General features: G+C 40.3%; 1 protein-coding gene across 1 annotated transcript; it reads right to left on the reverse strand.

Moving 5' to 3' along the window:
* Positions 1-190: 190 nt before the first annotated feature.
* Positions 191-16,356, reverse strand: esyt1a (extended synaptotagmin-like protein 1a). Its single transcript, XM_020619999.1, has 31 exons — positions 15,669-16,356; positions 14,257-14,298; positions 12,343-12,477; positions 11,725-11,798; positions 11,422-11,494; positions 11,226-11,315; positions 11,073-11,128; positions 9,697-9,817; positions 9,317-9,493; positions 8,631-8,713; positions 8,413-8,461; positions 8,026-8,115; positions 6,642-6,737; positions 6,481-6,552; positions 6,317-6,403; positions 5,961-6,110; positions 5,628-5,810; positions 5,353-5,529; positions 5,169-5,251; positions 5,001-5,049; positions 4,822-4,911; positions 4,056-4,151; positions 3,864-3,935; positions 3,678-3,764; positions 3,358-3,504; positions 2,536-2,657; positions 2,273-2,368; positions 2,044-2,175; positions 1,852-1,957; positions 1,425-1,474; positions 191-1,220 (listed from the first exon to the last, which is right to left on the reverse strand). The coding sequence occupies exons 1-31, from the start codon at positions 15,999-16,001 to the stop codon at positions 1,193-1,195; spliced, it is 3,246 nt and encodes a 1,081-aa protein (XP_020475655.1). The 5' UTR covers positions 16,002-16,356; the 3' UTR covers positions 191-1,192.
* Between the last annotated feature and the right edge of the window lie 1,169 nt (positions 16,357-17,525).

Consider the following 17,525-nt stretch of genomic DNA (forward strand, 5'->3'; position numbering starts at 1 on the left):
GTCAATCACTTCATCTGCGCTTTCACATCTGTAGGTGGTGAGCCCACATAGAGCCGGATGGAAAAGTAACGGTTTGTCAGAACTTTATCGCGACCTGGTGGCAAAATGCCGCTATTTCAAAAGACTAAAGATGTGTGTAAGAATTTATCTGGGGCAAAACACAAATATTAAATCACAAAACTGTTTTGATTCATAGGAGTGCAAACTTTAATCACAAGCTTCAGCATCTACATCATAATATGTTCAAATTATGTCAAAGTACAGCAGTTTTCTTCTTCTATTGTGGCACTTAAAACACTATTTTCTTTCCATTACCACAACTCAGTAATCCAAGCCTTTGTGGTAAGGTGACATGGTAGTACATAGAAGCTGTGCTGTGTATTTGCTTGCCTTTCACAAATGTTTTGCTTGGAAAAACAAATTAAAAACATGTCTGACAGCATCAACCTGCTGTCTTTAGCACTACTAACGCATACACACACAGAAGCACTGAGTGTTAAAACACCAGCAATGTTTTTTCAGTATATACAAAGTTATCTCTTCATAAAAGCACAGTGATTTAGACTTTGCTTAAAGTATTGTACCTCCATTTTCAGTGGTAATGTCTAATCTAGGTTTGTTAGACTTGGAATTATAAAAGTAATCATTATTCATCATGAATCATCAATAATCCTTTGGAACCTAACTTTTTAATTCAACACTGATACATTTTGCACAGTTTTGTAATACATAAGGCAATAATGTAAACTATGTCAAATCTGGAAATGTTTTGAGATTGTAAAAAATAATATTCAAAGGTCCAAACACTGTCACACCATAGCATATTAGCCACAGCATAAGCCCTTTTGTAAATAATATGAAGGATTTCTTCATGCTTTTAATATATAAACTTGGTATGCTGTGCTTCATAGCTGCATTTTTATCAAATATCTATTCAGCCAAAATATTCTACTGAAGAATCTGTTCAAGCGATCGTGGATCACATCATAGATGATGCACATGTAAAGTGTCGTCTCATAAATACTGATGGCCTATGTGTTTTGTGAAGCTGATACTGTTTGCCACCATTTTTTCTTCAGCGATGGTGGAAATGTCTATCTAAGCTGAATATACAGACAAATATTGTAAATCTCACAGAGCACAAAAGCAACACTTATGGTTATATAGTACCGCAGATCAAGCATAGATTTGTCTAATTGGTCTCCCCGACCAACTCATACCTAGGAAAACAGAAAGAAGACAATTTGTTAATATTTGTTTAAAATATGCTAAAATATTATATTTAAACCCGTGACCCCGTTCAGGGACTAAGCAGTAGAAGATGAATGAATGAATGAATGAATTATATTTAAATGTAATATTTGTACATACATCTGATGTTTGTTTAATAAACACTATTGTTCAGCAGCTGTTTAATTTATTACCATTGTGTGACACCAGTCTTGAGGTCAATTTGGTCCAACTCCAGCTGCAGCTGAAAGCAACAACACATTGATAAATATAAAGTATCACATCTAAGTCTTTTTTAATCTTGTGATAATCTTAGTCCAGGGGTTTTCAACCAGTGGTCTGCGGCACCCTGGGGGTCCACAAAGCCATTATAAGAGGTCCTGATCATGCATTCAATAGTGTAGTTTCACTGTAGGAATCTTTTTTTAAACTGATTTTCAGTTAGAAAAGCCAAGGTGACTTTCAGTCCATCCATTGTATCCATCCCGTGACAGTGGTGACCACTGAGTGGTCCTCGGGTCACTTCTTAGCCAGAGTGGTGGTCCCCACATCACAATCAGTTGAAAACCCCTGTCTTAAGCACTAACTAACTGCATTTCAGATGCAACGGATGATAAATACCTTGCCGATAAGCTCCCTCTCTCTGCTTATGAAGGAGACACTGTTCTTCACAGACAAGTGCAGTCTCTTCTGTGTAGACTCCTCGAGAGAGAACTCAAAGTCAAACCTACAGAAACAGAGGTTGATTACTATAAAATGCCCACACTTCCTTCACCATAATGAATGTCTCATTTATTTTTAACCTATTTTAACCTCTCATTAAATTCTGGGTTGAGGTCTCTCTTCTTGGTGGCAGTTCTCCTCTTGGTGGTAGCCTTCTTGTCAGGCAGCAGGACGAAGGAAACATAAGGGTCTGCACCATCCTTGGAGCGGGGTGCCAGGGCTCTGTGGTTGCATAAAGATCATATCACAAGATATGATGGTACCTGCTGCTCCAGGTGAAAAATGTAAATACAATAAAGGTCAGATGTCATATAAAGACCTGCAGGAGTGAACAGTGATGAAAAGCCTGCTCTCCTCTACAGAGTAGCCGATGGTGAGCTTCACCTGGCCCGCTGTGGTCGCATTATCACTGGCTCTAAAGACACAGTGGAGAAAACACAAACCAAGAAATGCTTTTAGAAACTGATGTTTTACAGAGGGAACTATACCAGAAATCAGCCTACAAGGGAAACCCTGATAACTACTTTCTTTACAGTAGAGACAGTGACAACACAGCAGGGCTCTGATGAGTGTGTGACTCACATGGAGAATCCACTTCTGTGTCTGAGGTCTAGGTGGGAAGGATCCCATCGGGGGATGGCTTCATCTCTGCTACCTGCATCCCCTGAGGCCCCGCGACACACCGCCTGCTGAGTATCCAAGAGCTGCAAGATATCGAGAAGTGGAAATCCACTGTGAGATCCAAATTTGTTTACAACAAAATATTAAATCCTTTGCAATTTTGTCCTTGTGAAAAGCTCAGATGAGAGCTTTTGGTTCTGACAGGTTTAGGTGTCAGGTAATAAACTCAACTGAATGGCAAGTGACTTCATTTCAGTTCATTTCATTTTCTACCGCTTAGTCCCTGAACGGGGTCACGGGTGGGGCCGGAGCCAATCCCGGCCCGCAATCGGGCGAAGGCGGGGTACACCCTGGACAGGTCGCCAATCCATCGCAGGGTGGCAAGTGACTTTTTTTGTGTTATATTTTATATCACATGTACACTGTCAGTTTGATCATTTTTTACTAACTACTTTTTCTACATAGGTTCAGTTAACTGAACTACACTAGATTTCTCCCTAGGAGAGTTTTACTGTAGTTCAACTTCTTCCAGTGTGAAGTAATTAGTAGCTTGCAGAGCTATGTTTTCAAAGTAGCTTCCCCAACACTGGTAATATTTTGCATGAAGTACTACACACCTAATGTTCGACTAAGAGTAGATTATATTACAATATGCTGTAATGTACAGTATACATTGCATTGCAGTATCAATTCAGTCCAGGGAAACAAGTGATACAGTAGAGAATAAACTGCAATCAGGACATTGCTCACATGCACACATATACTGCAGCATGTTGACAGTACCTTGAGTGTGGCCCTCAGTAGGATCTGGCTCTCTGGCAGAGCGCCATCCAGGTTGAACCAGCGGTCAAGCATCAAGTCCGTCTCAGCCAGCACTTCCCTGAGAGGAAGTGTTAAGGACCCGAGGGCCTGACCCCAGCTGTGGGAGAGCTAGATGAAAACACACACATATAAATACACAAATGTTTCACATCTGTATAAAATGCCAGCTTTGAGAGAAGATGGCTCTAATAACCTAATAAATGGTATAAACCAATTATCTATCCTGCTAACACAGAGTTGAGACAAAACGTAGAAATACAGATGCTGCTGATTATTCTCACCTTAACTATAAGTGTTTCATCTCTGGGGTCACGAACCAAAAAATAAAAGGCTTCGTCCCATCGAGGAGATGTGGCGCGTTCACAAATCTTGGAAAACAACCAACAGAAACATTTAACACTTTTGTCAAACAGTTGTTTTTGTTTTTTTTTGCATACACAAACACAGTGTGAAAGTCATAATACTACCTTGGTTTTGTGTGAAACACCTTTGAGGATAATCTCAGCCCCGACTTTTGGCTCCTTTCCACTCTTTTTCAACTAAAATGACAAATAACACTTGTAATAAACTGCAATAACTGTAGTCCTGCAGTTTGTGGTGCAAAGAACAACCCATCATACTGAACAACAAACGCCAAGGTCTCTCAGATAAAATCTCACCGGCAGGCCATGGGCACGCTCCACATACACAAACAGCAAAGCTGCTGATGGCACAACCTTGTTCTGGTAAGACTGCTGGGACTGGTACTGCAGGATCTGGTAGGAAGCAGGAAATATGCCGAGAAGCAGGGGGAGATGCTAGCGTAAATAATCCAACCAATCCACACAAAACATCTGCAAAGCACTCTCAAATTCCACAGTAAACAACAGGTTTTGATATTTCCAAGGTAGTTATTATTGTTCGTCCTGTCCCTACTACCTGTGGTGCAGGTTTGTCCTGGCACACTACACTAAAGAACATGGGGTTCAAATTTCATGCTCAGCTGAAATTACCAAGAGTTAGAAAATTGTAGGTATTTTACTGGCTACATAGCTATGGTGCTCCCTTGGTCCTGTTTATTTGTGTTTTGCTTTGCTGGTATTGATCTCTGTGCCCCCTGAGCAAAATTAGGCTTGCTAACTCAAAATTATGCGTGAAAAGTCAACTTTTGGAGTGGCCTTGCCTTCAGAAAATGTCATCCGATATATTCACCTTTAAGTCCATCATTTGTCTAATGTGAATTCGTTAGTATCATCATCGTACACCTCCAGGTTCTTGTTGTACTTGGTAAGTTTGACATTTTTATTATGTGTTTTAATTATTACACCTGATCTGACCCAAGTTTTAATTTACAAAAGTTTGTATATATTAGCTTTTGTATTGTTTATTAATAGTAAGATTATTATTATTATTTGCAATTCTTTATTATAAAATAAAAAATCTCACTGGCTCCAGCCTTTGTAGGTCAGAGACTCTGGGCAGCCACTCCAGCACCAGGTGAACTCGGCCTGACTTCACATCATTTAGCGTGTACCACTGTAAAAAGAATGGCACAGAAATGTTCTGGTTATGATACAAACATAAATATTATTTTTTTCAAATAATTTCAGCTATGTATTACAAACCGTATCCATGAACTGTGCGCTAGTGATATCACGTAGATTAAGCTTGAACCTGCAAAGAAAGGATTCAGTCAATACTTCTTCTTCTTTTCATTGACATATTTTCCTTTAGTTGCAAGAGCACCGTAGTCAGATATGCTGTGAAAGTTGTTTTGTACTGCCAGGATGCACCTTCCGAGAAAGTCATCCTGATCGAGGTCCTTGTCAAACAATTCAAACTGGATCTCCTGCCCAGGAAGCTGCGTCAAAATCACCTACATCACATAAAAAATAGATTAAATCTACTGTGATCTTAGACCTAAGAATTTCACTGAACAAACAAGACTAAATAGTTGAGCATTAAACAAAGCGATACCTCATAGAGCTCATTCCAGATGGGATTGAGGTTCTCTTTGATGGTGTGGCTGCGGAAGGTGATTCCAGCTACACGGATCTTGACATAGGGGTCACTCTTCCCCTTAACCATGCCCCCCATGAAGTTGTCCTTGGCTATTAGGTTTTGGGCCTCTACCAGATGAATACGCAGTACTCCCTGTGGATGGGGGATGTTACTTCAGTCTGTGTTTGAGAAACTGAGGGGTGTCTGCTGGTGTTTGACTCTAGTTAACTTTTTATTATTTTTTTTTTTACCTCAGTTGCAAACTCTGATTCTGGTGTGGTGTGCTGTGGTCGTGCTGGCTGAGGTTTAGCTAACCCGCCAGGCCCCATAGGGTTTAGTTCAGATGTGATTCCCCCGTGACCCATCCCGGACTCAGGGAATAAAGGCTGAGGCAACACAGTTGTAGGAGTGGCAATATCACTTAGCCACAAAACCTATTAGGAGACAAATGAGAAGTTATGGTGATTACTAAACAACACACTTTCGTTAAGAAAAAGATTTCTCACTTCAGGACAAAAAACTGTTTCCTGTCTGTATTTATGGGAACCACATGTTCTCATAGGGAAGGTATGTGGAATACCAACCCTAAGGACAATTTTGATGTAGATACGGCTGGCTGAACCAGAATTATCCAGCTGGAACCACTGGTCCATGATAAGGTCAGGGGAGGCCAGAACACGAGTGAGAGGGATGGTCAGACTACCCAGGGACAGAATTCGGTCATCATCTTTAACCTGAAGCACAAGACATAGAGTTAGACTGAAAAGCAGTATGAGAGGCAAAAATGGGAAAAAAGGGTCATAAAGTTTGAGTTCATCCAGAGAAAAAAACAATAAGGTATTTAATGTACTAATCACCTCAACACCTTGGGAAAAAATTGATGTAAAATCTTTGCAGCCAGTTTAATTGATGGGTTCGGTCATTACTGATAACCACTTACCTGAATGTCAATATCTTGTTTGCGAGGATCCTGAATAAAGAAGGTGAAGGCACCCTCCCAAACAGGGTTGCTGGTTTTGTAACAAGTCTGCAGAAAAAAAGAGGTAGAACATGCATTATGCTCAAAGTTTGGTTTAAGGTAGTTAGAAAAAGTTATGTTCTTACCTTGCTCTCTTTAGTTGTGTCCTGAATGGAAATCTGCACCACTGGGCTTGGGTCCTTGTTATCTTTTCTCATCTACAACATATTAAATACCTAAGTGTGGGTATCAGATGCAAATGTTACGCCCAACTCCATGACAGCATCTTAAATAATGATCATCTTACAGGCAGTTCATGTGCTTTGTCAAGATAGATGACTAAGATGGCGGCAGATGGAGGATCCGCTGTCTTGCTGGTCAGGTTCTGGTTCTGCTGAATCACCTGGCAGATGAAAAACAAAGCATGTGGTGAAAATGACCTAGGACCCAAAAAAAATTCCACCTGGCCCAGGACAAATTTAATATTTTAATATGTAATACTTTAACTGACATTTTAAATGATTGTCTTTAACTTCAAAATAACTTTATTGTCCCCCAAAGCAAACTCTGTCAGGTGAAACTGTACTGGTGGTTTTAGTCAGCGGGATAGCTGTTGTCTGTACCCATGTAGTGGTGTCTATGAAATTAATGGACCCCTCTCCATTTTAATGTCACCTTTACATGCCGTTAACTTTGTGTCCCTTCTCTCTCCCCGTGCCTTTCTGGCACAGGAGCTGTACATTTCTGATGAGCAGTCACCTGCCACATTAGCCTGTTTTTGTCTGTTTGTTGTGCTTTGTTGCTTTTCTTTTCTTTTCTCTCTCCTCTATCCACTCACCCCAACCTGTCAAGGCCGCCCACCAAGAGTCAGGGTCTGTCGGAGGTTTCTTCTGATAAAGGAAGTTTTTCCTCCCCACTGTCACCAAGCGCTTGTTCAAGGAGGATTTGTTGGTGTTTCCTAATAATATTGTAAGGTCTAGATCTTATTATGTAAAGTACCCTGAGATGATTGTTGTTGTGAATTGGCACTTACAAATAAAATTGAATCGCAACACAGAACACACACAAATAAACAGTAATATAGTGCATACAAATAATTGCTCAACCCAAACACACAAGCTCACATCAAACAATGGACACCAGGGGGCAGTGTAACATAGAACACAGAGTACATTATTATCGGAGTGGATTACTTCTAGCAGAGCCAAGACTCCAAATGATTAATGGTGTTACTTATGATTTTAGAATTGCATATTTGTTTTATTCTGACCTGGGTAGATTTTATTGTTTACAGTTTTTACGTCATTGTTTTTGGTACCTGTTTTGGATTTTTAATTCTAATTACACTTGTTAAATTAAAATAACTCTAAAATAACATTTTATTCAATGGGAAAATATGAGTGTTTTTAAAAACACCAGTTTACAGGGCACTTTGGTGATTAAGTAAGATGTGTACCATGTAGCTACACCATTCCCAGTTTGATTCCGGCCAGAAACCTTTGTCATCATCCTCTTTTCCTGTGTTCCTTGACTCTCTATATTGTCATATTCTACAGAGAAAGGCAAAAATGCCATATATAGACTTAAACAATGAATAAATATCATGGAATAACAATTTAAAAAGAATACTCTGTGGATCATTTTTGTACAAACCACCACCCAAAAAAGATCCATTTAATATTTAAACTCACCTCACTCAATCTGTCAGCAGAGGACAGCAAGGAGAGCCACTCCAGCCGGAGGTGAACGCTGCCAGATGCAACATCTTTCAGACTGAACCACTGTTTAAAAAAACAGAGGGCTCTTTAAATGCACACTTTTCTCATGTGGCTGATTTTTTTGAGCCTGGACAAGATGGCAGGATGGAAGACGATGAGATCAAAGTAGGTCATGAGGAGGCACATGGGGTCTGCAGCGTCACACGCTACCAGGATTCCTGCAGTCTCACTCAGGAATTTTCTAAGGCTAAATAGAACTGTGTTCTCGTGTTTGCTGTTTATTATTCAGGCTGAGATTTAAAAACTGGATCATGTCTAAAACATCAAAAACACAGGGCAAACACACGTATTACTACTTACATCATCCACAACTCTGGCATTCTTTACAATATCAAAATCCACTTTGACCCTGAAGGAGAAAGAGACAGAGAAAAAGAAAGGTAGACAGAGAATCAGTGAAACCATGAGTCAGAGATCAAATGTCAACAGAATCTTAGCTCAGCATAGCAAGAGCAGAGATGGACATGACGGGAGAAGCACACAGGGACAGAGTAAGTGAATGAGAATGGATAAACTACCTGCCCAGGAAGTCATCCTGGTCTGGATCTTTGTCAAACACTTCCACTTCCAACTCCTGACCAGGTACTTCATGGACAATCACCTGACACACACATACACACACACAAATGGACAAATACGTAATACACACAACAAATATACAAATATAAATACAGCCACACAAGACACAAAAACACACGGACATGCAAACAGAATCGCAACGGCAAGAACTTTTTACTTTTATGCTAAGTAGAAATTAATTTCAAATTTTTTGTTTTAAAAATGTTCAGTGTTTGTCTTCAATTTCATAAACCACGAGAAAAGATAAACGAGTTATCGAGCAAGCGATTTTGTAAGACCTGTTTATCTCAGAAACAGCACCTTCCTGTTTCCAAAGAAACAGATAACATCTAATAAAATAATCTGGCAGTGACACATCTACTACCGAAGAAAGTGCAGTCCTATGAAGCAAGGACACCAACACCAACCAGCACCTTCCTTTTACCAAAGAAACAGATAAAATCTCAATAAAATAATCTGGCAGTGACATATCTACTACGGAAGAAAGTGCAGTCCTATGAAGCAAGAACACCAACACCAACCTATAATTTTAGTGAACAAACTGGAATATCAAAGCAAAGCCATACATTTTGTTTCTTTCTAGCTCATTTTTAGGGATATTTTCTCCCCTTCCAGCCCACCTCACCTCATACATCTCCCTCCACTGGGGGTTCAGGTTGCTGTCTACATGGTGAGAGGTGAAAATTTGGGTTCCAACACGCAGAATAGCATACGGGTCCGACTTCCCATCGATTAAGCCTTTGATGACAGTGTCTTTGGCAGTCAGGTTCTCAGCCTCCAACAGATGGATACGTACAACTCCCTAGCAAAATACAAGCATGCACAGAGAAAATCAAATTGCTAGTTGATTAGAATTCTCTCAAAACAACGGTATGTTTTTCATTCACAATGTGAATTTGCTGTATAACTTTAAGACTATGTGTATGCTTGCAGCTAATGAGGCAAATTTGCTTTAGTCTGCATGGGTCCGTGTTTCTCCAGGCCATCCATTATTGAGACAGTTACCCTTGGGAGAGGGGAGCGGAGCTCCGCAACCTTCATGTTGGCCACCAGGGGAACAGTGAGACGGTTGGGGAGAACCAGGCGGGAGGCTATTGCATCCATTATCATAGTGTCCGACATGGCACTGCAAATGAATGCAAGGTCGATGTTGGGGACACACAAGGGAGGGACACACAGACAACCAAACAAAGACTATATACTACTAGTGACCATATGAACATGCATAAGTAATATGATCCAGGTTCTGAACAACAGAACCAACAGCAAGCAACCACTGGCTAAAGATGAGGACAGAATGTGGAATCATGTTGGCTCATCAAAAGGAAGAATACAACTGAAAAATAATAACAAACTGTCACTGAGAGTATTTCCAGAGGGAATTAATGTCTCAGCAACAAATTTACATCTCTGATGATGCTTGAAATACATTACATTGTAACACAGATAATGAAGAATCAGCCACCATATAATTACAGGGAACATGACTGCTATGTGGAGTTGCAGTTCAAACCATCAGCTTGTCTTCATTTTCTATGTAACTGTGCCTTAGTTGATTCTGCATTGTCCACACGGTGACTTTAAATAAAGAGCCTTAAGAAGTACCTGAATATAAATGTACTGAGCCATAATATTACACACTGAAAACATGAGCACCAGTACATTCTGAAGACATACAATATTAAATCACAAATATAAACTTTCATCCTAAAAAACAAAAAGGTAATTGTCTAAAACAGCTGCACTTTGTAGAGAGAAGATTTTACACAAATAAGAGAAATGAATGCATTTGTTGTGCATTAATTTTAGATGTTGATGTACAGTATGTACCAGACCAGAACAGTCTATAAGGGACTGACTTAAAAAAAAAAAACTCCAGTGCTAATGTTTGTGGTTATGAAGGAACATATTCACTTAATGCAACAGTGGAGCATCTGGACAACAATGAAGATCTGTGGCACAGAGGAGCTACATCTGATAATAATAGGATCAATTCATTGTTGCTTTTTGTCTGTTCATGAAATTTGTTTACATGAATAAAAATGATAAATATGGCCATCCTTATCCTTTAAGGATGTAACAACACATATTTGTCACTGAACAGACAGACATGTAGATGCCACTGTCTGTCTCAGTTTGTTTTGGAACTCCTTTGAATTCCAGGAAAAGCCTCTGTGATTCTAGGAGCTGAATAAATAAGACATTCTCTAAAACATATGCAGCAGGTCCCAAACCTTTCTGCATAGTATAACAAACATAATCCTCAAACAGATACTTCTTGATAAAGAACAACAAAGAACAAATACCAGTCAAACTAAACAGTTCAGTAAAGCTGCATAGCACAAGAGATTGACAGAGAGCTCTATCTTGTACAAACTCACTTCAGTCCAGGGATATCCAGCAGGTTAGTAAGTCCAGTCCAGTTAATGTCCAGTTTCTACACATGTGAAACACATAATACAAATGAAAGTAGTGACATATGAATAAGTGTAGACCGTTAGATAACAATGCAGTTCAAAAGTGAAAACGCTCACAGGCCTGCGGATGAAAAACATTGTGATGGCTCCAACCAGCGGCACGTTTCCGATTAGAGGCTCGAGGATCACACGCAGCTTCCCGTGGAGCTACCGGGAGAACATTTTATATTGAAAGGATGTTTTCAGGCCACTTAAAGCTGGGGTCTGTAACTTTGAGAACCGAGTGGATTTGGGTAAAAAATGACTTTCATACCTGGATTCCTTTCACTCCGGCTTTGCAGAAGTATTTTTTGATTTCAACATTGATCTCGACATCACCAGCATAACTGCAATAGCACAGCAGTGACAAGACTAAATGCCTTTAAGCAAAGGAAGGAGCTGACATGAGTTATGACAAAGCTGTTTTTCTTTTTTAAGTAAACAAATACCTGCTATAAATAAGGACACTTCACCATAACTCAGGACCATTTCAGTGTCTGACTAAAGTGAATGGTTGCCTTATACAGTATATGCAACAATATAAAATGATGAAGTAAAAAAGGCTGTGATGCATTACCTCAGGTACAAATCCAACATAACTTGTCGCTTATCATGTTCTGTGTGAGCCTTAACACCATTCACCTTCAAAGCCTGTGAACAAAACAGCTCATATTAAACAAAGCAAACAAGACAGATGGAGATTCTATGAAAACACATTAGCGCAGGTGTGCTTGACTGTGTGGTGTAACGAAATGATCAGTCTTAACTATATAAAACCATTTGTATCATATTTGCTACGTGAGTTTTGGAGCAAATAAAAATCACCAAAAATGCCCCAGGTATCACATTTGATTAAAAAATAAATAAATAAACAAAATAATATGACACATTTATTTCTATATTGCCAGGACTGCCTGTTTATGCATAAATGACAAATAAAAATCTTGAATCTTGAATTTTCTTTTGGATTTTGTTAAAAGGTTTAATAAACATCTCAGTTCCAAAAAATTAGAATGTTCTGCCTATTTTTTGATGTGCCAGGCTTTACAGGGTTAATGATCATAGTAAACAAGGCGTGAAACCAGCCTTGTATCACCAGACTTAAGTACATATTACCCACAGTAACACGCTGGGCCTCACTATACTTTTATGGTCATGAAACATTTACAAGTTTTATGACAGATTCTTTATATACCTTGTCTCCTATGTTGACCTTGGTGAAGCTGAGAGTCTGCAGATGAATGCTAGAAGCACGGATGGCAGGAGCCACGGTTTCCACCAGCAATTTCTCCAGATACTGGCCTATAAAAGGCCAAGCCTGCTGTATGGTCTATGAGAGAACATATGACCATTCATTGCTTTTCTTTAAGGAGTTTATAAACAGCAAAGTCATGACCCAAGGGTTAAATAGAAGATGCAGCAGTTTTCATTTATATTTATAGCAATATAAATGTGTGTAAACACACATAGACAAGCACACAAGATCATGGCCATGGAGTGTTTGCCTTGTGGTTGAAAGACTGTTCTTTGAAGGTGCTGCCAAAAACCCATCTGACAGAGAAACTGTGAACAATAGCTCAACCATCACTAATTCAGCTCTTGAGTTATTAAATATTTTGAAGAATATAATTTTTGAAAGAAAAATAGATCAGTATTGCTTTGTTTCATTGGCCCATAGTATTCGATTGCGATCCCAGTCCTAATTTGCAACATTTGCCTCAATGGGAGGAACCACTGTGCAGCAGCAATGTGCCCGACAGGGAGTAAATAGAGAACCCAGCCAGGGTTAGCTAAAGAAAGCACGACATGTGTCTCATTTTTACACTAAATAAACAATTTGATACTTGATAGTGTACGGTTTATTATTTCATAGGACTAGGGGTTTAATTTACTTTTTATGTGTATTTCAAATGTGCCACCCCTCTCCGAGTCTGTGCCCCAGCCTGGCCTCCCCGTCCAAAGCTTTTTTAGATCCACCGCTGGTTCCCCTGCACCCTGGTGCATCTGGCACACTTTCACACTCCGCCTATCTAAAAAAAAAAATTCACGCTGTTCACTTCTAATTAGTGTGTGCATTTATAAGTGCATTTGTTTGGCTAGTGTTTCACACACAGTAAGTAAACTGTGACTATGACTATAATCAGATTCAGAATCAGAACATATTTGAAAAATAGCTCCTTGTAATGATTGAATAATTAATAAAAAATTTACTTGGATTTAAACTGAGCTTTTTAAGGAAACTGACATTTTTGCCATAATTAATAACAAATTGCATAGCCCCTCCAAGAAACTATGACTACTTGTGTTTATGTTTCAGGAAGATCGAGGTGTCAAGTCCTGTCAGCTACTGTTCACCAATCCTCTGACCACTGCTTCCATACTCCTCATGAGAGCACTGATCCTAACAGGCTACAGGCGGGTAAGTGTCCTGTACATTATTTATGACAGTTATAGACATGCAGTTAGGGATGAAGCATTTTATATATGTATGCTCCTCACAGGCTTTTTTTTCCCCATGCAAAACTCACAGACATTACGATTATGATGATCCTGATGATACTAAACTCAACAAGTTGTCAAATATAAATCTAAAGTGAGAACACTGGTGTTAATATATGGCTCTTTTCACAGCCGCGAGCGAGGAAGCTACATGTAACACGCCAGGAAGCACTGAGGAGAAAAACTGTCTGATGAAAGACAAGTTCAGCAAATTACCATCCCACAATCTGGCCTTCTGTTAGTGAGTGCATTATATTTTTCCCTCCAGAAGGCAACTTCATATTAGTATTCTCAGCCACACTGTGCTGATGCGACGTTACTGCACTGGCAGAGACAAGTAGGCTGTGATATGATCTGACCTGTTCTCTCTGTCTCTTAATTACACAGAGGAATTATTTGCTCTGAGGAGAGGCTGCAACCTTATCTTGAGATCACTTTATGTTTCCTTTGCTTTGCTAAGACCTCTGCTAACTGAAGCAGAGCTAGATATAATCACATAAGATGCTGGGTGTTGAAAGAGATTTTTTTTTAAATAGTTCCAAATTTAAAAATGTGCAGATGCACATACACAAATGAACACACACACACACACACACACACACACACATACCTTATTCAGCCACTCCACCTTTTCCACATCTGGAAAGTTGACCTGTGGACAAATAATATGGGTCAGGCATGAACTCACATATGATAGGGTAGTGTAAAAAGACCTCCAACTCTGAGCAAATAATTGGGATGATTATTCCAGCTTTTACTCTACAAAATATATAAAGTATCTTTTTACATAAATAAAGAGTAGAGAGAGAACTTGTCAGGGCCGCTCGGTGGCCGCTGCCTCTCCTCCGTCTTTCTCTCCTTTGCTCTTTCTATCCTGTGGGCTCTGCACCTCTGCTGTGTTGCATTCCAGTAATTAGCGACTGGTTTGTTGAGGCGCACAGCTGGGGTGCATCCCGATGATTACCTTCTCCTCCTTATATAAACCTCTGGCAGACGCTCCGTCTTGGCCGGAACATTAACTATGTACCGCGTAACATACATGTTGGTAGAATGCTACGCTGACAGACACTGTGCGTTTTGGCTTGACTCTATCACACTACATATGCGCTACACTACACTACATGTATACTATACTTTCCCATGTTATGTTCTTTTGATACTCTGTGTTCTTTTTATTTACCAGCAACCGTCATGTTTTCCCCCTAGCACCTGGGTCTGCAAACTTGAGTCCAACCTCAGTCCTCCCTCACCCTCCTGGTGAGGGGGACTACCATAACAGAAAAAAATTAATTTGGTCACTATTGACATTTTTTGAAACCCTGAAGCTCGTGCAGCAAATCAGCCTTTCCTCCAAACCACAGTATAGTATGTGATCTCAGTTATAGGCCTATCTGTGCGAGCGCACACACATCCCCCCACCCCCTCCTCCTCTCCCGTTTCGTAACCAGATATGGTGGTTCTGGTCACTGCTTCTGCTCTGCAAGATGTTTATGAGTTTTCAAGTTTTTGAAGCCACATAAGGTCAAACTGCAGCTCCAGCTTAGTGGAACAGGAAGACGAAAGACTTTCTTATAGCTGTACTTTACGTAGCCTGTGGTCTCCTCCACATGTCATTTTTTCCACCTTTCCAAAAAAAAAACAAAAAAACATCTGACATAGGAATTCAAATTCTTCTGTGTGGCAGCAGTTGAGAGTAATTTTTCAACCATTGCACATGATTCTAAATACTCGGTTTGTCAGGGACAGGAGGAAAACACAGTGAACGAAAGGGACATAGGGTTGCAATGAAACAAGTTTCCTGTCTTTACGTGTGCATGTTTTTACTTTAGAATGTCTGAACAAATCATAAGTACCTATGAACGATTAATACAGCCATGCAAGAGCATATCACTGTGATGCAAAGTAACTGAGATGAAGATCAAGTTCAACCTGACAGATGTGACAGATGTGACAACCGATGCAATCTGCAGAGAATGAGCACTGCGGGTGGTGAGTCGGCTGAGTGTGGACACAGGTCCTTACCCAGGGAGGCAAATCCGTTTTGGATCTGAAAGCCTTTTCAGTGGTGAATTCCTTCTCGTTGTCCAGAAGGTACATGGCAGACTCGAGCCTCATCGCTTTCTCCAGTCGACTGTGTTTCCATCCAGTGTAGATCATCAGACCAAGCAGGACAACGGCGATGCTGAAGCCATAGTACCCGGCCAGATACACCGGTAGAAGCGCACCCAGGTATTTTCCAAATGACCACAGCACACTCACTGCGCGTTCACCGGGGGTCTGGCTCGATGAGGCCGGGGCCGGGTCTGCATCCACTGTGCCTGCGCTCATGCCCGGCTCTGAGTTTGCGGTTGGCATAGCAGGATCCGTTTGACTTCACTGATTCGATCAAGCTTCCAGCTTCTCTGCTTCTGCGACCGACAGGTAAGCGCCAGTGAAGACTTAGCGCCGATTTATTCTAGAAACCATCGGTAAGTAATCGATAAACTGCTGGATTCGCTCAGTTAAATCATGTTCGCGATTTGCCCTTCGCCGCGCTTGCAGGGCACTAAAATGAGCTATTCCGTGTTTCATTTACTACGTGTAAAGCCTCTCTCACGACAGGGCAAGCAAAAACCATGGGGAGGGCGGGCTCTGCTTCAAGCCGTCCTTCACACGAAATCCAGTGGAAACCTAAAGTATAATTAAATTTGCGTCTTACACTGACCCGTATGACGCACGTATTACAGCCTATGTGCAAAGCACGAATGTGCATTTTAACGGGGGGGCAAGATAGAGGTCAGAGTAACATCATCAGATATAAACTAAATGAAGCACTACAACCAAAATACTTGTAATTACACCAAGGCAGTTCTGCCCTTTATCCGTTTGACATAACAGGAGTAAATGTGCATGCGCAAGCGCTCATCTCCACTGCAGCAGCTTCTCCATCTGTCCACCACAGCGCCAACAGGTTCGCTGACAGAAAGCTGCTGCCTTGGAGGTGCACGTGTGTTTACTTTTTACAATTGTCAGAGTGAGCGGTGACGTGTCCTGGATGTGGGCCAGTATATGCACACCCGTCAAATGCAAATAACCTGAACTCTTTTTCCCTGTCTAATGTAGAATTTGTCATCCAGGTGCGGTTTGTCTTCTGGTTTTCCTCGTGTTTCACATTAATATCTTCATTCACAGTGTTTTGTTAACTCCAACAGACCAGGGTTAAATTGCTCCTTGGTTGCCATGATATTGCCAAGTAGCTGAATATTTGCTCAGAGGGTGAAGATGTTTATTATGTAAACAGCTGCATGGGCATTATTCAGCCAGTGGGCCTCAGAGCGCCATCTGGTGGGCTAACGGAGTAGTACTGCATTTATTATTATTGTTATTTATAAAGCTACGTATTTACTAAATATGCTCACTAAAAACATCAAATTAAAATGCACAATTTCTATCATCAGTTACATCTGACTATCACAACACCACTTATGACAGAAAGGGACGAATGTGTTTTGCGGCTGTTAGCTAGCTAACCAGGCGACTTCCTGCACCAATAAATGCTCCAAAGTATGTGGTGAGGAAATATGACCCTGAATACATTAAATATATACACTGAATAGATTATTTTATGTTTTTTTTCTCATTTATTTGACAAGATGGTCCTCTGAAATTGTTTTAACAATCAATCTTGAGCCTTAAGTTACAAAATGTTGAGAACTTATGTCCTATAGGACTGTTTATGTATAGGCCTATGCTATAGCCTGATGTTCCTAGAATGTGCACTACAACAATTGTGTAGGCTATACGGAGACTAATGTGCATAGAAAACAACTGAAATAAGTTTGTTTGACATTCACACATCTGTTCTTACAGAAAACTGTTCTCTCTATAGGCCTTATAATG

This window comes from Monopterus albus, unplaced genomic scaffold (genome assembly GCF_001952655.1).
Source record: "Monopterus albus unplaced genomic scaffold, M_albus_1.0 scaffold6.1, whole genome shotgun sequence".
Taxonomy (NCBI): domain Eukaryota; kingdom Metazoa; phylum Chordata; class Actinopteri; order Synbranchiformes; family Synbranchidae; genus Monopterus; species Monopterus albus.

Bases quoted from the DNA above. Each gene is read 5' to 3' on its own strand.
- esyt1a (XM_020619999.1), bottom strand. From the start codon at position 16,001: ATGCCAACCGCAAACTCAGAGCCGGGCATGAGCGCAGGCACAGTGGAT. The intron at 11,799-12,342 runs GTATATAAAGAA...TTTTGTTCACAG, and splicing joins AGGTCAACATAGGAGACAAG to GCTTTGAAGGTGAATGGTGT. The intron at 11,316-11,421 runs GTATGAAAGTCA...TTCTCCCGGTAG, and splicing joins CCGGAGTGAAAGGAATCCAG to CTCCACGGGAAGCTGCGTGT.